Below are 24,033 nucleotides of genomic sequence, written 5' to 3'. Positions count from 1 at the left end.
TTGGTTCAAACTGAATGAATAAATCATCTGATCGATGTCAACCCAACTCCAGAGGTTCTCTTTAGATCTGCATCGATCGGGTCGACCGTGAGCTCGGCCATTATCTCCGCCCTCCAGAGCCCGGCTCGGATAACGCCGAGCTCAGTGCTTTCCCCGGTCAGGAAAGATTTAGTTTTCTTTAATCGACACACTCCCCCTCCTTTATGCATCGAGTTGTCTTTTCATCAAATGACAGTCGAGTCTTTGGGATGTTTGCCTCAGGAGAGTTTTTAGGATTGTGACGCAAACAAAAACTTGTCGCATCTTCCTTGTCTTCCTTTCACATTTCTTTACAGAGCATTTCCAGTAGCGAAATGATTTGTAACGTTCTGCCTACAGAGATGCCGACTCATATCTGCGAGTTAAATAATACGTGTTTGGCGTGACAGCATTTAAGGAAAGAATGTCAATAAATTTGACTTTTCAAACACTGAAAGTCCAACTTTCTTCGTTCTTTTTTGGAAAATGGCATCAATTTCTTTTACAAACATAAATCTTTGCTTCTAATGGGACTTCTTCACTTCGTAAGGAGTGTGTTAATGAAACAGGATTTGCACAAATTTAAGACATTTATTTTTTCATTCTTTTTTTTGTGTGAAAGTAGCAACCGCTTAAAATTGCATCTTCAATTTTGTAAAAATCTAACCTGTGGGGGGAAATGGCTACATTTTGATGTTTAAACTGTGAAAGAAGCGTAAAGAAAACCAAGATTAAAAGAAACTTTCCATTTATGGTCGCCGTGGTAACACCCCACACCTGTGTCCGTCAGTCACCGACAGCAGACTCGTTAGAGGCAGGCAGAAACAGACTGAAAATTAAGTGTCAAACAAACGGTCGCTGTGCAAAAAACTAAAAGTCAGGTCGTCAAGTTCTTGAACCGTGAGCGTTGGAAGGCTCTGATGGTCACATCTGAGTTTTATGTTTCTACTGTTTCATGTTGGACATATGACAAGTCGAAAAGACTAAACCTTCAGCTTTGAAAATAAAGGTCAGAACTGAAATATAGTCAGGGCCTGGGTGTGAACTCTGCAATTTGTGTGTGGGGGGGGGGAGGGGGGGGAGAAAAAGAACACAATTCCTACAGTAGTGAGAGACACTGGGTGAAAGAGGACACAAGTCCCCACGTTTTGATTCACGATTTGTATAAAGTAGTCCCTAGATTATCGCGGGGGTTACGTCACACACACACACACCTGCGATAGGTGAAAAACTGCGAAGCAGGAACGCTTTATTTATTTATAAAGACTTTATAAACCCTTCCCACACTCTTGCAATGTTCTAAACTCTTAAACCTACATAATTTTAACAACATACATATATGTACTGTACAGTACTGCAAAATTGTACTCACCAGCTCTGCAGACCAGCAGCTCAGTTCCAGTCGGGCTCAGTTCTGGTTCAGCAGACCTACCCTGCAGCGACGAAGCCCACCGCCCCCTCCAGGTTGATGTGCACGTGAATAATTGAGCTTCAGGATTATTTGTGACTTTCCTGATAGTTCTGTGAGCTTAATAGATCGATCGTTACTTCTGACTTTGCGTTGCAAAACTTCCCCTCCATTTCGACAGAAATTAGCGGTCGGAAGCACTGTTGGCTTCTGGGTAGTGTAGTTCTTTTGACTGGCGTTACAGTACAGGCTTATTGAAAGAAAACTACAAAATGACTGCGCCTGTCCAAAGTTTTTCTTCTACATTAACTTTTTATCTCGTACCGTCACAGTCACGTGAGTAATATTAAAGTTGACAATTGTTGAAAAACCACAAAAGAGCGAGTCTGCTGAAGTTGAACCGCGAAGTAGCGAGGGGCTACTGTACGTAGCGTAAAAAATTGTGGGAGTAAGAAGAGTTTGTTTGCAAAAGATGTGAAAATTTTAGACAGACGTTGATGGTCAGCTGAGATTTTTTGTATAAATATCTCCCAAAATCATAAAACTTAAACTGCGATTGTGTAAAAAACAGTAAATAATTTCAAAATGTCAGTACAACTTTCCACGGCCCGTTTAGACCTCACAGGATCTTGTGAAACTGGAGCAAATCTTCAGACGTTGTTGAACGTTTTCTCCTCGCGTCTCTCAGGATGAAGTGGACGAGCTGCGGGCCGAGATGGAGGAGGTGCGAGACAGCTACCTGGACGAGGAGGTCTACCAGCTGCAAGAGCTGCGGAGGGAACTGGACCGGGCCAACAAGAACTGCCGCATCTTGCAGTACCGCCTGAGAAAGTCCGAGCAGAAGAGCCTGCGGGTCGCTCAGACGGGCCACGTGGACGGGGAGCTGCTGCGCAGCCTGGAGCAGGATCTGAAGGTACGTTTGTTCTCTCATTCGTTTCCATCTTTGAAGTTCTTCAGTAGTTTTACAAAAATAATGAAATATTTACCGGAGAACGATCAGAGATGCACTGATTGCAGTGTTTCTAGGCCGGTTCCATCATCCCATGTCTGATTCTTATGGTTGTAATTTCTCTTTAAGAACTTTTATTGACAGCAGACACATTTTCTTTCATAATTATAATTTTCACTGCGGTCGACGAGACGCTGCAGTTAATTGTTTCTGTGTTTTCAACCAGTTTGTTGGTAACCCTTTTTTCCCCCACGCATGGAAACGTAAACCTAAGTGTTTTTACTTCGTACTGAGGAATCTAAACGTAACTTGTTTAAGTGAAAACCGTTGCTGTAAAAGACATCTTTAGTCCATATTGTAAACTTCATCTTTCCAGTCTCTTTCTTTTTTTTTAATAAGTCAACATTTATCATTCAGGTGTTTTTTAAATAGCAGCAGCATGAAGGTTTTTGGGTACGGCAGGTAAAGCATGACAAATAATAAAATCATAATTCTTTAGAAACCAAAGCACGACCGTGTCGGTGATCGGGCGTATTCGTGCACAGAACCCTGAGCTGGCGGTGTGGATTGTTTATTCCTGTTTTCTCCCTTTCGGACCGAACCGCCCGCAGGTTGCGAAGGACGTGTCGGTGCGTTTGCACAACGAGCTGGAGAGCACCGAGGACAAACGCAGCCGAGCGGAGGACGAGAACGAGACGCTCCGGCAGAAGATCATCGAGGTGGAGATTTCCAAGCAGGCGCTGCACAACGAGCTGGAGAGGCTCAAAGAGGTGAGGGCGGGAAGAAATCGTGTCCAGGCTGAAGGAAATCCCGGTGGACAGACGCAGGAGCAGAGTTTTGTTTTGGTGCAAATCTGGTTCGTTTTTTGGCGTCTGTGTTTTATTGTGTGAATGTTTATGAAGCATTCTCACTACTGTGATCCGTTTTTCTTCTGTACATTTTTCAGCATCTTTTCTCGTCCTGCAGTTTTCAGCTATTTCAACAAATCATAAATCAAAACGTTCAGCTCTTTCAGAACAATCCTGCTATGACTTTTGGTATTGGTGCAGCTTTAGCTTTTTGAAATATTTAGCCTTTTCTGCCATTTTTTTTTCTCATAGAAAATGAACTGATCTCATTTTACATCCTTCAGATTTTTACATCTGTTTACAACCTTTTACTGCTCCTTTCACATTTTGTTCTGCTTCAGCTTCTTTCAGCTTCCTTGTGCAAATGTAAGCTTTTTTCAGCTAATTTCAGCTGTTTTGTGCTCCTTTCAGATTCTTTTTGCTAACTAAAACATGCTTGTGCTTCTTTTAACTTCTTTCTGCTAATTTCAGCTTGTTATGCTCTTTTCAGCGTATTTATGCAAGCTTCAGCTTTTTCTGCTATTTCAGCTACTATTTAGCTTTTTTTTCTAATTTAATCTTTTTCGACTAATTCCATATGTTTTGCACTCATTTCAACTTTTTTCAGCCTACTTTACTTTCTCCACTTCCTTCTGGTAATTTCTGCTTCTTTCTGCTTTTTAGCTGCTTTTCAGCATTTTTTTTTTTACTAATTTCAGCTTTTTAAAGATAATATCCACTTCTTTAAACTTGTTTCTCCTAGTTTCAGCTTTTTCTGCACTTTCAGCTACTATTAGCTCTTTTGTTGCTAATTGAAGTTTTTTCAACTAATTCCACATTTTTAGCTCATTTCAGTTTTTTCCACTTCCTTCTGGTAATTTAAGCCTCTTTTTGCCTTTTCAGTTACTGCTCAGCTATCTATTTTTTGCTAATTTCATCTGTTTTTTAAGCTATTTTTTGTGCTCATTTCTGCTTCTTTAAGCCTAATTCAGCAAATATGTTTTCTTTCTGCTTTCTTCTGCAAATTTAGGCTTGTTCTTCAATTTCAGCTACAATTCAGAATGTTGTTGTTGTTGTTTTTTTATAGCTAATTGCAGATATTTTTCAGCAATTCACACTGCATTTTTGCAGGAAATGCAGTTTCCTTCAGCTGTGGATTAGCTGACTTTCATTTCAACCTGAAGCTCCCTCCTCCCTCCTCGTCTCACACCAGAAGAACTTCTTTCAGCTAATCCTACTACGACTCCAGAGTTGAACTTTAAGTTTTCAAACTCTGCGTCCGACTTAGTTAATCCTTCTCACCTGAGTCCAGACTAGGCGTGCCACATGGTGTCATTTTCAGAACTGCTCGGGTGATTTCTCTATTTTAGGTTCGGTTTATTGAAGAAACGTCCGGTGAGAATATTCTTGAGCAGCAGCACGGACAGAGAACTGTAAATTAGTGAAACTAGTTTTGTTTGTGGCTTTTCCTTTTCTTTTATACACAATAAATGAATGGGTTGTGAGATTTTAGCTTTTGTTAAAATGAGCTTAAAGGGTGATGTTTGGGCAGATAGAAGCTACATGTGAGGGTTAGATCCTTTCTTTTGAAAATGTTGAATTTATTTTTTTAATATTTCTTTCTGTCTCTTCTTTGTTCTCCAAAACAACAGTAAGGTGCTCGTTCTCTCACCTCGTGCCGAATTTTATTAATTATCGTTCCTCGTGAGTCACCTGATCCCTTAAATCTGAACCAGTCAGAAGTGGTGTGGAGCAAGTCACGACTTCCTGTTTTCCACTGATGTACTGTGGGTAATGTAGTTAAAATTCATCAGTCATTGCCTACAGTTGGTAAGCAAGTTTATTAGTGAATTTACACTGAGAATGAAAATAGAGTTCTGGCCTCAAAGTGTTTGTACGGTGTTGATACTCACACAATGACTGCCGGAGATCAGCAAAAGCTTCCTGAGATCAATAATAAGAAATAAAATGTGACCTGTGTTGGCAAAATGAGTTTCAATGAGGGATTTTTCAATATTACGTTATAATTTTTTAATTTTCCATCTCAAAAGCTTCTAAATGATGCATAGTTTGTTGTTGTTGTTGTTGATTTATCACCTGGAACTATAAGCTAGTTTTGTTTAATAAAGCCCCGGTTTGATTTTTTTTTGTTTGTTTTTATTGATCTGGAGTGATGTCATTGGGAATTCCAGCCCTTTATGTAAATAAAAGGGAATCTCCAAGCTTTACAATGATGCCAAACATTATACAAGGATTATTGAGCATGCATCAGGATATTATACAAAGGGATTTCCATGTACATCTGCAGAGGAAAAATAGCAAATTTAAAATTAAAAGCATTGTTTCTAAAGACATACCGGTACTTGTTAGGAATCTGTAATTTTAAGGTAGATTAGGAAGATTATTTGATGTTTTAATTACTGGGACTGCTGGATGGATGGATGATGGATGGATGGATCATGGATGATGGATGGACTATAGTTGAGTGATGGATGGATGATGGATGAATGATGGATTGATGAACTATGGATGGATGGATGATAGAAGATGGATGGATGATAGAAAGATGGATGGATTAATGAATGATTAGTGGACAATAGATAATTGATGGGTGATGGATGGAAGGATGTATGATGGATGGATGATGGATGGATTGATAAAGTGTCTGTTTTGACTTATGTCTTAAAAACCTAAAAGTAGTTACTCTAATGTCAGAATTCTTTGTTCTGTAGGCGATCTGATTTAAAATGCATTTCTTTTACATTAATTTACTTTTCCTAAAATTGTACATAAACATAAAGGAAGAAGCGGCTAAAGATAATGGATGGATGGAAGGAAGGATGGCTGGATTGATGGATGGATGGATGGATGGAAGGAAAGAAGGAAGGAAGGAAGAAAGAGAGAGAGTTGACAGTTCATTTCAAATTGGGTTGCCAGGTCAAAATTCAAGATGGCTGCCACCTGATATGTATATTAGTCAAACGTGTGAGGTGGAAAACTTGAGAAATAATAAGCAGCGTGATGACTTCCATTTCACCGAGTGCCTGCAAAGGTTCCCATCAAAAATGTTGTTGCCATGTCCAAATCCAAGATGGCCACCATTACCATAGATATGTTAATTGGCCACGCCCATCTTTTGCGCTGCGTAGTTTTTATTCTGCTCAAAAGTTGAGTTTCCTCAAATGTTTGGTGTAGCCCAAGATTAATCTGTGGTGCTGCACCGCTCGTCTTTTTATTCAGTTTGTACTGACAGAAGGTGTTTTTTTTATTTTTTATAATTATTTAAATTATAATTATTTTTACTGCACAGACATTAAGGACCATCATCCAAACCTAAATTACCTTCCAAAGTAAAGTAACTTTAAAGCATCACCTAAGTTAAAAACAAACTCAGTTTTTAGCTCCAGATGTCTCAGGGTCGAGTGGCCATCTTCTGCCTTCTTTAACTGGGACTCCATCTTGGTTTTCAGCTGTGTTTCATTTCCTCTGAGCCGCTCGGCCTCCATGGATTAGACTAATCGATGGAGACGGCAGCAGGTAGCTCACCGTCTGCCAGCAGACAGGAAGTAGGCCAGTCTGGGTCCACGCTGCTTCCTTTTGGCACCTGATGACATTTTCATCAGAGGTTCTGTTGGGTTGGTTCCCAGCAGCACTTATAGCTTCTGTTTTCTTTGTTTCAGAAGTTCTTCGGCTGTCGGGAACTGTTCTTTGCTGAATGAAAGACATCACCTGAAGTTATCGCCACGCTGGTTAAACCTTGTAAATTATGTTTTGCTAAGTAAACCTCGTGGCACATGTTGGTGCTGGATTATTAATTCTGGACAACTGTCAGCTACTACCACAGCAAAACCTAGGTCCATATCTGTGAGATGTTTTGCTAACAGATCTGCATAGTTGATTTCAGTAATAAGTTTTAAAAACAAATCTCCTGCGATCAATTAGTACTTGATGGGAATCACCCTCAGCTACTACCACATCAAGTTTTAGCTTATTGTCTGTTAAACTATCTGAGTTATAACCATTTTTGTGTTTTGTAATGTTAGTTGGCTTTGGAAGCCATCTTGAATTGGATCAGTTGTAGGGATCCATCCATTGACTCCTTCCTGAGAGTTTCACTAAAACCCATCCAGCAGTTCTTGAGATATTTTGCTAACAGACAAGCCCAGCCAGATAAAGGCCTCGTGGAGTCGTGTGCCTGCGACGGAGCGGCTCGCTTCACGAACGTTTGGCGGTGAAACGGTGCAGGAGACGACGCTCGCTGCAGAGAGGAGGCGCAGAAGAGCTGCTCCGAACGACTGCAGCTTTTTTGATGTCTTCCCCCGAGGTTCGTCCCAGAAAAACACGCCGTCTCCGGGTGTTTTATTTATTTATTTTATGCATATGCCGTTTTATTAACTGCTCCTCAGAACGGTTTGTCTGAGCTGCAGAAGTCACGGACTGAAGAGGGGGATCAGCTGTTAGGAATGTTGTTGGACCGGACCGAAGGGGCGCACCTTCACCTTTCTGCAACATTCTCGCGCTGTGAATCACCGCTGAGGTGCGATGCACAGAATCTTCCACGCCACGTTTTAATCACGCAGTAAAGTTTTGATCGCCCGCTGCCCAAAGGCGAAGGCAGAAAATGACGTTTTCACCTGTTGGTGCATCTGTTTGTTAAAAAAATATCTCACGAACCACTGGATGAATTTTATTGAAGCTTTCAGCAAACAATCATTAGATGTGCTTCTATAACTTTGGAGTCGAACCACTTCAAGATGGCCGCCACAGCCAACTGACTTTTAAAAATAACAACAATGGCTATAATTCTGTCATTTTTATAAACATTGGGCTAAAATTCAGTGTGGTAGTAGCTGGGAGTCCGTCTCGACTCAGCTCTAAATGCTACTCACTGTGCAAGAGCTTTGACTAAAATTATTGCAATAACAGTTGGAGTCAACCCTGTTTGTCTGTTAGCAAAATATCTCATGAACCAGTGGATGTATTTTAACGAAACTTTCAGAAATTAACTTTTGGATGTGGCTCTGCAGCTGTTTAATATTTGGTGTCAGGATAATTGAAGATGGCTGCCACAGCTAATGGGCATGAGCCAACACAATATTGTCAGTTTTGGCTCGGAAGGAGAGCAGACGCAAGGAGAGACGAGATCTGCTGCAGTGAGACACATCAACTCCTCAGCGCTGTGGTCTTTGTGCCCATATTTACTTGTTATGAGTTTTACCTGAAGATCTATGAAACAGATTTGGGAGGGGTGTCTCACTAGCATGTGGAACAACCATACACAGCCACAAAAGCCTGGTTTCAACCAAAGGTTTGACGCAATCAATCAGTGCTTTTTGTTTTTGGAGCAACAATCAACTACTATCTCATCAAATTTCAGTTCAGTATCTGTTAAACAGAGTTTGAGCCAATTTTATGTTAGCTAATGTTAATTAAGCTGTGGGGGGCATGTGGAAGAACCATACACAGCCACAACAGCCTGGGTTTTAACCAAACGTTTTATGCAATCAATTAAAGCTTTTCGTGTGCATTTTGTGTTCCTCTCAGCTACTACCGCGTCAAATTTCAGATTGGAAGTTGTTAAATTGACTGAGTCAAAGCTAACCGTGTTAGCTAATGTTGATTAGATGTGGCGAAGGAGCAAAACACGCGTGATGTTTTCTGCTCATCTCTGTTTGGTGTCTCGGTAGAGACGGGCCAGCTCTGCTCTGGACTCCAGGGAAGATCGGCGCTGAGCTTCATGCTTATTAAGCTCTAATTGGTTTTCCTGATTAAAAACCACGAAGTAATCCTGTTAAACTTTTCTCTCCTCGCTGGTCAACTGATCCAAAACAAGCTGATCCACGCTGGCCTTTAAAGCCCGTCTCTTTCTCTGCCGTCCGAGTTTGGTTCTGGCGCCGCGGCGCTAATTAATCCGAGCTGTTCTAAAACAGTTCTGGTGCTGATGGGGGAGACAAACGGTAAAGAACCGGTTCTGGTTCCTGTTAACCTGCGACATGTTTATCACCTTGACGTCGCTCCAGGTGATCCGTCACGTGCTCCTGCGGTAAATTCATCTTTCGTTAAAGCCGAACGGGTTCTCGCTCAGCGACCGGCAGGTGCTTCTGCTGACAGACTCCTTTGTTCTGCACCTCTGGGTGGCTGAGGATCTGTAACACCAACATCTGAACACGATGGTTTGAAAAGCGCCGTCATTGAGTGAAAGAGCTTTAAATTATCTCCCAATAATCAGGCGGTAAAATGTCATTTTAATTCTACGAGGTAACATAGCACCAATTGCACTTCATGCCACAAACGTGTATTTTTTTAAGGAAAGTGCAAGAAAATAATTTTAATTTTATTTCACGGAGGGCGAGACACATCCCCATCAATTTTTACAAGCACTACAAGAAAATTCAAGATATGTGTTTAAAATTTTGCAGTTTCCTGTTTGGAGTCAACACTGTCTGTTAGCAAAATATTGCATGAACTGCCAGACTGATTTCAATGAAACTTTCAGGGAACAGTTACTTGATGTTCATCTACAAATGATTGACTTTCGGAGCCAACCGAATTTAAGATGGCCGCCACAGCCTACTTTACTTATGAAACACACAAATGGCTATAATTGAACCAATTTTACTGATGTTGTTCTAAAATGTGTTGTGGTTGCATTTAATTTGTATTAGTACATTATATTTGAAATATTGCCCTGTAAAGAAATACGCGTTTACTTGTAGTTGTTTGAGAGCGAGTTGTGCACGACACTAACGCGCCTTCAGATCAAATCACAGCAAAGATCGGCTTCATACTGACTCATCCTGCTCGTCTCGTTGCTTAAATCTCCGTCACGTATTCTCAGGTCTTTCCTCTGCTGCTGCTGAAGTAAAGGAATCTCATTGACCTACTTTACGTTTTGTGTCAGAATCCACCAATCGGAAGTAGAGCATGCACGAGGAAAAGGAGCAGCAGTGAGACTCGACACCGCTCAGCTCCTCACCATCGTGATTCATTGTCTCTAATTTACTGAAAATAAATTTTACTCAGTGTCTGTAAAAGTGACTTGGGGGGGGGGGGCTCAGTAGTATCAGTTTACTGATGCTCAGCATGTGGAAGAACCATACACAGCCACAAAAGCCTGGTTTCAAACAACAGGCTTACAATTCAATATGGCCGCCACAGCTAATGGGCATGAACCAGCACAAAAACATCAATTTTGACTCGGAAGGAGAGCAGGCACGAGGAGAGACGAGCTCCGCTGCAGTGAGACACACCACCTCCTCAGTCTTTGTGCTCATATTTACTGGTTATGAATTTTACCTGAAGACCTATGAGGAAATTGAGTTGGTGGTCTCACTAGCATGTGGAAGAGCCATACACAGCCACAAAAGTCTGGTTCTAACCAAATGTTTGATGCAATCAATTGGTGCGTTGAGTAGGTTTTTGGAGCAACTATCAGCTACTACCTCGTCAAAATTTCAGCTCAGTAGCTGTTTGACTGAGTTCGAGCCAGTTTTGTGTTAGCTGATGCTAATTAGCTGTGGGGGCCATCTTGAATTGGATTTCCTCCTAATTTTAGTTAGTTCACTGTGGCGACCCCTGAAGAAGGGAGCAGCCGAAAGAATAAATAAATAAATAATTAAATATTTTGGCAACAGACATGCACAAAAACATTATCACCCGCCTTCGTTTGAACCTCTGTCACCACATAGGGTTTTAGAGTTGAGGCCATTTAGGTAAATTATGAAAAATGGGGCAAATCATCAGTTCTGCATGAACCCCAGCGGGGGATGAGTTGCAGATCTGGAGCTCTGTCCTTTGAAGTTTAAAACCCATAAAAATTGAATCCGTCGTCCTCGCTGACGAGTTTTTACCAACATGTTTCACAAGTGATTTAATTAACTGAAGCATCGGAGCTGACACGTTGTGAAAATGATGAAAAATGATCCTAAAGCATCAGAGAGCAGCTTCTTTACGCGTCTTCAAACACATCAAGGAGCGTTACTGAAAATATTGCAACCCCTTTTTTTTAATTCTGTTTTAGTTCAATTAACAAACAAAATCCACTGTCAGCTTTATTTTATTTAGGCAGTCACTCTGCATATTTGTTTGTGAACAGTAAAATATAGTAAAACTAAAACATTATCATCATTTTTATATAGATTTATTTAAAAGAAAATACAGAAGTGGCTTTTTCAATGTTCCTTTTTCTTGTAGGAAAGCTTTTGTCTTTACATTCACGACTGATGAAATGTACTAAAGAAGCTGAAACTGAATTATTAAAGTTCAAACAATCAAAACAAAACTAACATTAAGAAAGCAAAAGCTGAAAGATAAGTCCAGCAATGCATTAGCTAAAAGCTAAAACCATCAAAGCATCAGCTAAAATTTGCAGAACTGTACCATAAACTGAAGCTAGCATACAGTAGCAAAAGGTAAAACCTGCAAAACAGCAGCCAAAAGCTCAAACTATCAAAGTAGTAGCTAAAAGCTAAGACCTGTAGAATAATTGCTAAAAGATAAATTACCAGAAAGGTAGCTAAAAGCCCAAACCAGAAAAACAGCAGCTAAAAGCAAAAATTTGGAGAACAGTAGCCATAAGCTGAAACTAGTAAGACATTAACAAAATGCTAAAACCTGCAAAACGGCAGTAAAACAGTAACTAAAAGCTCAAATCATCTAAATGGTAGCTAAAAGTTAAAATGGTTAAACAGTAGCTAGAAAGCTAATGAGACAAGTATGCTATAGTAAATTTCAGAAAGCACAAGTTGTCAAGAAGTAAAGCAAAGACAATCAAAACAGTAGCTAAAAGCTGAAATTATCAAAGCAGTAGCTAAAAGCTAAGACCAGAAAAACAGTAGCTAAAAGCTGAAATTATCAAAAAAGTTGCTAAAAGCTAAGACCAGAAAAACAGTAGCTAAAAGCTATAATTTGATAAACGGCAGCTAAAAGCTAACATTTGTCAAACTAGCTAAACATCAGCATAACAGAAGCTAAAAACTCAGATTACCCAATAAGTAAAGGATAAGGTAAGTAAGTTTCTTTCGGCTGCTACCTTCTTCAGGTGTCGCCACAGCGAGCGAATTCACATGAAAAATTTGGCAATTGTTTTACGCCGGATGCCCTTCCTGATGCAACCTGGGCTCGAACTCACAACCTCAGGATTACAAGACCACGGCACTGACCAGCTAACACAGACCCAGTCAATAGCTAAAAGATAAAATTGTTAAAACAGTAGCTGAATGCTAAAAATGAAGCAAGTATGCTGCAGTAGATTTCAAAGAGCACACAATGTTTTTCAAAGATTTGAAAACTATTTATTTATAATGGAAAATATGCCAAGTTAAATATTTAAAAACATTACATAAACCAAAAGTTATAGCTGCAAAGTCCTGAATGAGCCGATTGTTTTGATATATGATTGGTTAAAACAGCTGAAGTGCTTACAGTCTAAACAAATCTACGGCTCAGGGGAAGCCTTTAAACAGGAAAACAAATGGCTGATTTATCTTTATGGAGGTGCCACAGAAGACATTTTATATTCAAGAAAACCTAAAGGCATCAGGCTTAAAGGTAAAATCACAGCTGGATGTTTCTCCTTGCCATAACTAATGTTATTAGCCATTAGCCGGGGTGACAGCAGCTTGGCAGGCTGTAACTTCGGCTGATCCAATGTGTTTCTCACCTCCCCTTCCAACAGGCGAAGCAGGCAGGCCGTCAGGAAAAAAGAACTCCAACATTGTACGTCGTGGTTGGAAATGTTTTTTAGCTCTTATGCGAGTCGGTGACGGTGAAATATTGCCAGGTTTGATCTGTGTTGGTTTTGTGCCACAGATTTAGTTGTTTTAGATAACGTAGATATCTCTTCTTCTTCTTTTCAGGGCAATATTTCAATAAATATCCTTTTGACCTAAGAAATTAAAACGTTTGCATTTTCATAAAAACCCAACCTTAGCTGGTATCTGTGGGACATGAGCACCTTCCTAGGCCTGTCACGATCACAACTTTTGCTGTGTGATTAATTGTCTTAGAAATTATTGCGATAAACGATAATATTGTTTGAAATTTTACAATATTTTGTAATTATTGTCAAATTTAAGAAAAAATGTTGGTTAATTTGTTTTGAGTATAGGACCTTTTATCGACCACCGGATGGCAGTATGAGATCGTTTGAACCGAAGGATGGATAGTGAGGGAGCAAGCAGTGTGTCTCTTTAAGAAAAATGGGAGAGAGGCCCCTTGACATGACATGGGCTGTCTCTCTTTGGTTTTCAAAATGACGGACGCTCCGTGTAGTTTGAGCTCTTTAGCGTAGCATTTTTCACACAAAGCTTTTAATAAAAAAATCACTAAACAAGTTCTCAGCTTCTTTTTGCAGAGAAAAACAACTTTTTACCAAAGGCACAGGTTTCAACCGTGAATTTTGGAGCTTCGACAAGTCGTAGTTTTTTTCCCCGAGGTTGACCTGTTAGCTTAGCTCGTGTCTTAGCTGCTTTTAACGATCCAAAAACGCAATTTTGATTGGTTAAAATGGATTTTAAAGAGAAAGGGAGGGGTCAGGGAAGAGCGCCCGACTTGAGCTTTTTGTCGTCCAGTGTCTTCAGTAGAAAGAGAGAGAGACATGAAGAAATGATAAAGCTGATAAATTAAAATCAGGTCGATAATTTTCATTTATCATGCGATTAATTGATTTATTGTTTATCACGACAGGCCTACACCTTCCTATTTCCACGTTCCTCTCATTGAATCTTTTGCAGCTTCCTGTGGCAGTTTGCTCATTCTTTTTTTTTTTGGGGTGGGGGTGGGTGGGGATGTTAATGATCCAGTATTTTATGTTTCGTCGTCCCCTCTCCTGACATTTCCCCACCGAGCTTGTGTGCAAGGCCACAATAAAGCACTAAGTGGGAAGTGGTGCACATGGGGAGGAGGGATGACCTCATTATGAGCCAGTTGGACACCCGGACCCCCATTTGTCACCCACCTCCTGCTCCCTGCAGAGCTCCGGTCAGAGATGAGAATAATAATCTGTTGTCGAGCCGAGGGGGGAAGTCGGACCGGAAAGATCCAGATCCCAGTTTATGACCACACGATAATATGTATAACACTATGGAACTTGAAGTGTGGAGATTTTAGAGGACTGAGGTGTAGAGACTCTACACACTTGAGGTGAATAATTTATAGAGATTGAGGCGTAGAGATTACATTCTTGAGATGTAGCGATTCTAGAGCTTGAAGCTTGGAGACTAGAAGCGTGAGGTGTAGAAATTTTAGGAGTTTGAGATGGAGACTATTGCAGCGGTGCCCGATCCTTGTCCTTGAGGGACACTCTGCATGTTTTAGATGTTTCTCTGCTCCTACACATCTGATTAGAGTTAACGGGTGATTAACAGGCTTCTGCGGAACATGAAGGGGTCATTTAGCCTTTGATTCAGGCATGTTGGAGGAGGGAAACCAGTAAAACATGCAGGATGGTGGCCCTGAAGGACCAGGGTTGGACACCCTTGCTCAAGAGCTTGAGGCTCTTGAACCTTGGAGGCTCTAGAACAGACGTGGACAACTGAAGGCCCTAGGACCCAAAGTGGCCCTTGGACGATCTCCATCAGGCCCCCAACATCCTTAGTTTACAAAAACAAACTTAAAAAAAGATTAACTGATTTGAAAAAAAAACAGCAATTTATCGAGACTTAAGAAAATTTAAATTAAACATCTTGTGCAAAACTTACAAACAATAAAATGAAAACTTGTTTTGTCATTGTGTTTCCAAAACTAAACAGAACCTTGAAGGCTTAGAAATACAAATATATAAGTTTGTTTTACATATTTCCACTAACACGTGTAAGATTTTAAGCTAACCTGTATAATATATTGTCTCAAGAGCCAGTTTACAGAATATATCTTATATTCCTAAAGGATATTGGAAATACATGTTTTATAAAACATGCATGTTACAGTAAGACAAAGCCTGAAAAAGGGTCTTCTAGATTATCTGTCATAAAGAAAATGTCTTTTCCAATTCTCTATGTGACCCTTTGATTGCTTTAAACGTGTTGATGTGACCCTTTGGAACAAAATGTTGCCCACTTCTGCTCTAGAAGCTCGAGGTGTGGAGACTCTCGAATGCAGTCGAGGAATGTGAAGCCTTTTATGTCTCGCTTTGTTTGGATTTCCTTTAGTGAAAATGGTCAAATAAGTTCGTGTTTCAGGACGTTTCTTTCTTTTTTTTTTTGTTGCTAAGAATAAAAACGTGAAAGTAAATCACTTTCATTTTTCCTGAACGATTTTTTTAATCTCTGACGGAACAATTCTTTGACCAGTCTAAAGAACAGATAATCCTCACTGTTGCAGGGCGAGATGATCATATTTTCAGAAGCCACTCTTTCTGTTTGTGAGTCGTCAGCAGTGTTTCCTCTGAGGGTTCGTCTTCAGCGTGTATCTCTGACATCACTCCAGTCCTCTTCCGTTGGAGACATGGTGGCGTCACGTCAGCCTCACTTTGTCCTGCTGCACCCGCCTGCACTGGCTCGCAGCCAGTCTGTCATCCCAGAATACTCTGAGGACTCGCTGAGAAGCTTGTAGGCAGATGACACGGCAGCCTTTCCCTCCTCCTGGCCCGTCTGAGGCCTGGTGACATTTATAGCTGTTAGGGTTGCTCCACAAACAGCTCCGTCAGTTTTATTTTTTAAACTTCACTCACAGTCTCCGTTGTGTGCTCGACCTCCAGACTGAGGTGACTTTTTGATAACGTTGGCCTTTTTTTGTCACATGTGTCTCCCATGGGGGGGCGTTAACTGGGTAAAACACACTGATCTTATTTACCTGTAGTAATAATTAAAAACACAACACCCAAGACTTGTATACCTTTTGAAATTACTGTCAGTTTAAAACGTACTAGTTTTTGTGGCATTCTGTCTCCAGACTGCTCTTCTGTAGTCTTTCCAGTAATGTTAGGACTTTAATACCTTCTCAAACCTGAAAGCAGTTCAGGAGTACAGAAAAACCTGCCACTGCAACTAGGCCTGTCACGATAAACAATAAATCAATTAATCGCATGAAAAAATGAAAATTATCGACCTCATTTTCATTTATCGGCTTTATCGTTTCTTTGTCTCTCTTTCCACTGAAGACACTGGATGACAAAAGGCTCAACTCCGGTTCTCTTCACTGACCCCTCCCTTTCTCTTTTCTCTTTAAAATCCGTTTAACCGTCCAAAATTGCGTTTTTGGATCATAAAAAGCAGCCAAGCTGAGAAGCTAGGATACGAGCTAAGCTAACAGGCCAACCTCGGGAAAAAAACCTCCGTCTTGTCGAAGCTCCAAAATTCACGGTTGAAACCCGTGCCTTTGTGTAAACAGTTGTTTTTCCTCTGCAAAAAGAAGCTGAGAACTTGTGTGAAAAATGCTATGCTAAAGAGCTCGAACCACACCGAGCGTTGGCCATTTTGAGAACCAAAGAGAGACAACCCATGTCACGTCAATGGGCCTCCCTCCCATTTTTCTTAAAAAGACACACTACTCGCTCCCTCGCTATCCATCCTTTGGTTCAAACAGTCTTATACTGCCATCATGTGGTCAAAAAAGGTACTACAAAAAAGGTATTGGGGGAGTGGTGGCGCAGAGGTTAGAAGATGGGCTTGGGATCGGAAAGTCGCAGGTTCACCTCTTGGTACAGTCAACATCAAAATGTGGGTGGAAAAGGTGAAACACCCACACCTCCCTCCACCCTCATTTGCCCCACTCTGGGCCCCTGAGCAAGGCCCTTAACCCCCACCATCTGCTCCCTAAACAGGTCTCTCTTGAAAATGAGTTCTCAGGACTCGACGAGACTACCTGGATAAATAAAGGGTAAATTAAAAATTAAAAAAAAGGTACTACACAAAAATTAACCAACATTTCTTCTTAAATTTGACAACAATTACTAATTATTGGAAAATTTCAAACAATATTATCGTTTATCACAATAATTTCTGAGACAATTAATCGCCCAGTAACATTTGTTATCGTGACAGGCCTAAATGAACTTTTTACAGCAGATCGATTCATCAACAGTTCCTGCTCTGGCCTGTAGCGGTGGGGGGTCCCTGTTAGACCCCCATCACCAGGTCTCACGCTGGGTCACGGGAGGAGGCTGCCACTTCTGGACTCGTCAGGGTTCTGAAACTGTGTCGGGGGAATTTTGGTAAAATATCACTGCTACTGTTCAGTTATTGTTGAGCCATGTGTGTGAGTTCAGAGAGTTGTTGTCCTCGCAGAGAGGAGCTGCACGTGCAGCTGGTACTCCAAGGTCACCTCCGAGTTAGTGAGCTAAGAGGCCAAGGTCGTCGTGCTGATAAACGTGTATAAAGAACTCTTCTTGTATACTGTCCGGCGCAGATCTTTGCGACCGGGGCTCCAATGAAACATCTGTAAGACTGTTGTGAACTCTGCCCTTGCAAGTAAACTGGGTTAAAAAATCTTCTGTTGTCGTGTGTGACCTCCTTTTGAGTAAGTACCGGTAAATAATGCAAGGATATTTTTATCCAGCACACAGATCCACAGCATCTCACAACTACCGATGCCTGCATCCAACCCGCTTCACAGCCCGGAGCTTTTTAAATGTACGTTGGTGCAGCTTAAGTTTGGATCATAAACTGACTGACGTCTTTAAAACTCACCATTAGGGACAAAAACTCACGGGGCTGAAGAACTTTTTCTGGAACTAAAAACCAGAAAATCAGCATCCATAATGGTCCAGAGCCTTCAGAACAATACAAACCTGCGTCTCATGACTCTACGAGCAGCAGCTGGTAACGTAACGCTGACTCAGCATTCACACGATCGTTTCCTGTTTGTAGTTTCTTCAGAAGTTTTTACACTTTCTCTCTGAAATGAACAACAAACTTTCCTGAAAGCACTTTGTGCTTTTTAAGATCCACGTCAGTATACTCACCTCATTTTAGCTTTTGTTTTGACAACTTTAGTCTATAGCTTCTAGCTTTTAGCTACTGGTACATTTTTGTTTAGTTTTATCTTTAACTACTGTTTTATATATTTTAGCTTTTAGTTAATGTTTTATATACTTTAGTTTAAGCTTCTGTTAAAGTATGCATATTTTATCTTTTAGCTATTGTTTAGTCTAGTTTAGCTTTTATCTACTGTTTTACTGGTTTTTGCTTTTTAGCTACCATTCTGTATAGTTTAGATTTGAGCTACTATTTTGTATGTTTTAGCTCATATCTATTGTTTTACTAGTGTTAGCTTATAGCTACTGATTCACAAACTTTATATTAAGCTTCAGTTAAATTATGCATATTTTAGCTTTTAGCTATTGTTTAGTCTAGTTTAGCTTTTATCTACTGTTTTACTGGTTTTAGCGTTTTAGCTACGGTTTTATATAGGTTAGATTTGAGCTACTGTTTTGTCTATTTTTAGCTATTAGCTACTATTTTATTATTTTTAGCTTTTAGCGACTGATTTACTCATTTTAGCTTTTAACTACCATTCTGCTAATCGTTTTTAGCTTCTGCGTGGCTAATTCACTCAACCTTTATTTATACAGGTTAGTCTGTATAAATAAAGGTTGAAGTAACCTGAGCTTTTAGCTACTGTTGTGTCAATGTTATGTTTTAGCTACTGTTTTGTGTTTTGGTTTTTACCTACATTTTCTAGTTTTTGATACTGTTTTCCCATTCTTAGCTTTTAGTTACTGTTTTTAGATTTTTACATTTTCTGCTCCTTGCAACTTTCAGCTAAAGTTGTTCAGATTTTAGAAACTATTTCATCAGTCTTAGCTTTTTGCCACCGACTTGCTAATTTAATCCTTTAGCTACTGTTCTGACAGTTTTAACATTTAGCTAATGTTTTGCCCGTCATAGCTTTTGAGCTACAGATTTTACCAGTGGTAGCTTTGAGCTGCAATTTTATGCTCTTATTAGCTTTCAGCTGCTGATTTTCTGATTTTAGCTTGTGTTTCAGTTTTTCACTGTACAGTTAGTTCCATGTTCAGGTTCTTTCTCTGCTTGTTTTTGTGTTAAAGAGACCACCAGTTTGGCTGTTCTCAGGTCAGCTATCAATCAACCTTTATTTATACAGGTAAATCCCATTGAGCCTCGAGGACTCATTTACAAGAGAGACCTGATTTCAACAAAGAAAGATGACAACAATGGACAACAGCAACAACAATAAGCAATTATAAAAACTCATACTACAGTTTTTTTTTTTTTTTTTTTTTTTTTAACAAATAGGATGGCTAAAAGGAAAAAGGTAACAAAACCAAAAAAACAGCTAGATTCCAAGACAAATGTATAAAACTAAAAACAGGAACATGTCAGCATTGGACCCTGCCAGGAGTCCAACAGATTCTTAAAGCCACTTAGAGAGGTCAAGGTCGAGAGCTTCAAATCTTTTTGTAAGATATTCCAGGAAACAGGAGCGGAGTAGGAGAAGGCCCTTTTGCCTAGTTCAGTCCTCACTGAGGGAACACTGCAGGTAATAATGTCCTGAGAGCGCACTCCGTAACTGCACTCACGCAGAGACATGTAGGAGGAGATGTATGAAGGCAGCAGACCAAGAAGTGATTTAAAGATGAAAATGTACCAGTGAGAGAGTCTGCGTGAAGTTAATGATGTCCAGTTAACCAGTGAATACAGGGTGCAGTGGTGGGTACGATAATCACAGCCAGTTATGAATCTTAGTGCACCATGATAGACAGCATCCAACATCTGCAGGGTTCTTGTAGGAGCGTTCATGTAAATAATATCACCAAAATCAATTGAGGGAAGGAAAGTCACAGATACAAGGCGTTTTCTAGCATTCAGGGTTAGACAGGATCTGTTTCTGAAAAAGAAACCCAGTTTAATTTTCAGTTTCTTTACCAAGTTTTCCACATGGAGCTTAAAAGAAAGATGTGAGTCGACCAAGATACCCAAATATTTATAGGAATCAACAAACTCAATGGGGACACCATTTGAGGATAAAATCGGAGGAAGAACTGCTGGGACCAACTTCCTATTTGAAAAAAGCATCCCTTTGGTTTTTTCGGCATTTAGGACAAGTTTGAGGTGAAACAAATCAGTCTGGATGTAGTTAAATGCAGATTTCAGAAGCTGGAAAGCCTTAGCAACAGTTTTAGCTCGACAATAAACAACTGTGTCATCAGCAATTTCGATCTGGTCACTCAAACCATTTGTTACCATGGCAACCATGATGGACAGCCCAGCCGGGTCATTAATTACTGTGTAAAGATTAGCTGCCTTAACGGCCGTTAACCGGCCAACCGAGCGGCTCCAGCTCCTGAGTGTGATCCAGGAGGGACGTCTTTCTGCTCCTTATTGGGTGTTTTAAAGCTTCTGGATTTAATTAACGCACAATTCCTCTTCTTCTTTTCTTCTTCCAGTCGTTCCAGTTTTTGTTGACTGTTGCAGCATCAGCATCCCACTGATACACAGAGTGGATTTTCCTGCAGGCGATCCATAAATTAATAATCTGTACAATACGACGTGCAGACGTGGTCAAGTCGAGGCCTATAAACTTCTAACGTTCAGATTGATGCGTTTACTTCTGACGTTTCATTTATTTTTTATTATTCTTTTTTTTATAATTGCACCTCTTTTCATACTTTATAATTGTGATTCCTAAACCTTTCAGCTTCTAACCGACAACATAACTTCAGCAAAGACATTTGATCCCTTCTAATGCTGGTCAAAGTTTAGAAACAAATGTTATTAAACCAGTTAAACAAGAGCTTTGTTATTACGTAATCAGCCTTAACAACCATTAAACTACAGTAGGTTCAAGGTTCTTTTACAAAACTGTGCACACAGCTTCCCAGTTACATCCAACAAAAGTATAAAATGTAAAAGAAAAACAGTAATAAGATCTAAGATCTGAACTAATAAATACGTTAACAACCATTTTAAAATGTATTTGACCAGGGAGGAGTATCTCCAAGCCTCTGGGGTGGACCTGGGTGTAAAGATGCATCAGGGAGAGGTCGACCCTCCTGCTGCCCGTGGGTTTATTTTAACCCCAGGGCAGCAGGAGGGTCAAAGCTACTCACTGAAGTGTTTCCTCCAACCATTCCTTTGATTATTTTCTGCACGCTGTGGAATCTGCAGACTCAGCGTTTCACTAGAGGCATGCCATTACCGGTTTACAAGCATGCTGATTATTTATGCACACACACACACACACGTTCTTCCACACAAAAACTGATTAACGTTGTACTTCTTAACCTAATATACATAAGAAGATTTTCCCTGATGCTGGTTTATTTTCATTTATTTATTTTTTACCTTGAGAAAATGTCTGCGTATTATCGCCTCAATGAAAAAGGGCAGCCATGTTTTTTCTCTTCTGTGTGTGTTTATTTGTCTGGACAGATTTAAATACAACTCTAATTATAGACATTGGATTTAAGATTCATCGTGGTCACTTCCTGTAGTCAACTGTAGCAGACGTAAAAACGGCCACATTTGCAGATTTTTAACTAAAGCTTGTTGTGGTAGTAGCTGAGAGTCGTCCTCAGCACGTCCTCCGAGCGCTAACAGGTCTCAGACTGACATGAGACTTTGGTTTTATCTGGAAAAGTCCTGCATGTTGTTTTATTTAAAGTGAGCTCTTCTCTGATTGTAGAAAACTCCCGGGGACTTTAGTGTCAAGATTTGTAGTTTTCTTTTGTGCCAGTGGGCAAAGGGTGGGGGCTTCGTGTTTTCCACGAGCGGCCCGTCGAGACGTCCGTAAAAACGTGTGAACTAACCGTGAGCGAAGGAGGAAGTGACTTACGGCGTGAAAGATCCTTTGTGCTTCTCTCAGACTGATGGAGTGACCCGCAGAAACACACACACACACACAGGGATGCTGCGTTCACGCTGCCGTACAGGATGAAACGCAGCTTGTGCGTGTCACGTCGCCATGACAACCGGTGGGAAATCCTAAGAGAATGACTGTTTTCACATTGAGCTCCAGGAAGAGTCACGCTGTTGACTCCTTGTTTTACACACCTGCTTGTTTACAGCCTTTGTTGCTAAAGCTTTTTCCTAATAATAATAATTATATATATATATATATATAAACAAATATACGTTTGTTGTTGGGTCTGTCAGCAAACGGTTTGTTTCGATGTAAAGATATTTTGTGCAGATTTATTATGAGGTAAATGAAAAGTTGTAGACAGATTGTTCAGTTTTATAGTCTCAGTATTTTGCTCATCAGAACGTCTCTCCATCTTTTACTGTTTGTCTGCGCTTCGGTTCGGTCACAGAGGCAGCAGGTCCAGGAGAAAAACCCAGACCTCCCTCTGCCCAGACACGTTCTCCAGCTCCTCCTGGGGGACCCTGAGGCATTCCCAGTCCAGACACAATCCCTCCAGTGAGTTACGGGTCAGCTCTGGGGCCTTCTACCAGTGGGACGTGAGCAGAAAACCTCTAAAGAAAGACGTCCAGGAGGCGTCCTGATCAGATGCCTGAACCACCTCAACTGACTTTTGATGTAGCAGCTCCACTCCGAGCTCCTCCGGATGACGGAGCTCCTCATCCTCCCTACGGAGGAAGCTCGTTTCAGCCTCTTGTATCTGGATCTCGTTCTTGCGGTCATGATCCAAACCTCACGACCACAGGTGAGGGTTGGAACGCAGGTGGACCAGTAAATTGAGATATTTGCCTTTTCGACTCAACTGTTTCTTCACCACATAAGACCGAAGCAACTTCTTCATTACTGAGGAAAAGGCCTCGATCCTTCAATTTATTCTCGGATGGACTCATCAAAGCATCAAAATATTTCATGAACCACGAGATGGATTTTAGTGAAACCTTCAGAAATAAAATTTTCAGATTTAGGTCTACGACTCATTAGTACAATTCAAGATGGCTGCCTCAGCTAATCAACATTACCCAACACAAAGCAAATGAAGGGACTGGTAGTCCTACCGCTCCACTTACATCACACAAAAAGAAATGTGGGATAACACAACCCTGCAGTGCAGAAACTTTAGACATGGAGGTCAAAGACGCAGGATGTCCTTTGTTCCTAAAGAGGAACTTTTCTAACGAGACATGCTCGGTCTCGCTGCGGACCTTTTCCAAAGCTCCGGCCTGTAAAAGCAGAGCCTAACAAATCCAGACTCAGCTCTGAGGTGCAGCCAAATATCTGGACGGTCATTAACGTCAGAACACCGAGGCGACGGATGCTCCACAAGCTGCTCAGAGACGTCCTGACGTGGGATCACCCTCACAGAGCTGCCATGTGTGACCTGACAGACGCTCAGCCTCGTTCAAGCAGCACACTCTGACAACAGGCGAGGAAGAAGACGTTTAGAGCGTGAGGGAGACGGATGACTGCAGAGACGCCTCCTGTCGGATCATTAGGTTTGATGTTGTTCCGTCAGTTCACGACTTTCTGCAGGTTTCATTTTTGTTGCCTCCTCTGAGCCCTTTTTCAGCCGCAAATGGGATTTGGATGGGTGTCACGGTGCGCGTTCATTTGATGGCGCACGTCCAGATGAAGTATATTTAGACCGCTGCAGGTGCTGCGAGCCAGAGATGGATAGTCTGAATAAAAATAACACGGCTCCGTAAATCCAGCAGGAGCTCCAACACTCTGGCACTTTTTCTTGGACTGGAAACGGAAAAATCTAGTAACAAAAATAAATAATAAACATATTCAGTGAAGAGGCATAAAGCTAATTGTTTCTTCGAGTTTGTGTTTGTGTGCCTGTCAGCAAAATATCTCATGAACAACGGGACCAGCTCTGATGAAACTTGCAGAAAGTAATCACTGAATGAACATTAACTGATTAACACAAAGTTTGTTTTCTCAGTCATCCAGGTATATATCTGACTGAGAAAACAAACTTTGTGTTTTTGAAACCATTAGTGAAAAGG

General features: G+C 40.8%; 1 protein-coding gene across 1 annotated transcript in view; it reads left to right on the top strand.

Annotated features, from left to right (window-relative positions):
• Positions 1–24,033, top strand: part of LOC119414285 (microtubule cross-linking factor 1) — a 74,093-nt gene that overhangs the window by 5,122 nt on the left and 44,938 nt on the right. The window contains exons 2-3 of the mRNA XM_037681378.1: positions 2,115–2,339; positions 2,987–3,145. Coding sequence (XP_037537306.1) covers positions 2,115–2,339; positions 2,987–3,145 — 384 coding nt within the window. The remainder of the gene's footprint in view (positions 1–2,114; positions 2,340–2,986; positions 3,146–24,033) is intronic.

The sequence above is a fragment of the Nematolebias whitei genome, chromosome 9 (assembly GCF_014905685.2).
Source record: "Nematolebias whitei isolate Nwh7 chromosome 9, NemWhi1, whole genome shotgun sequence".
Taxonomy (NCBI): domain Eukaryota; kingdom Metazoa; phylum Chordata; class Actinopteri; order Cyprinodontiformes; family Rivulidae; genus Nematolebias; species Nematolebias whitei.
This window is presented reverse-complemented; position numbering and strand designations above follow the sequence as displayed.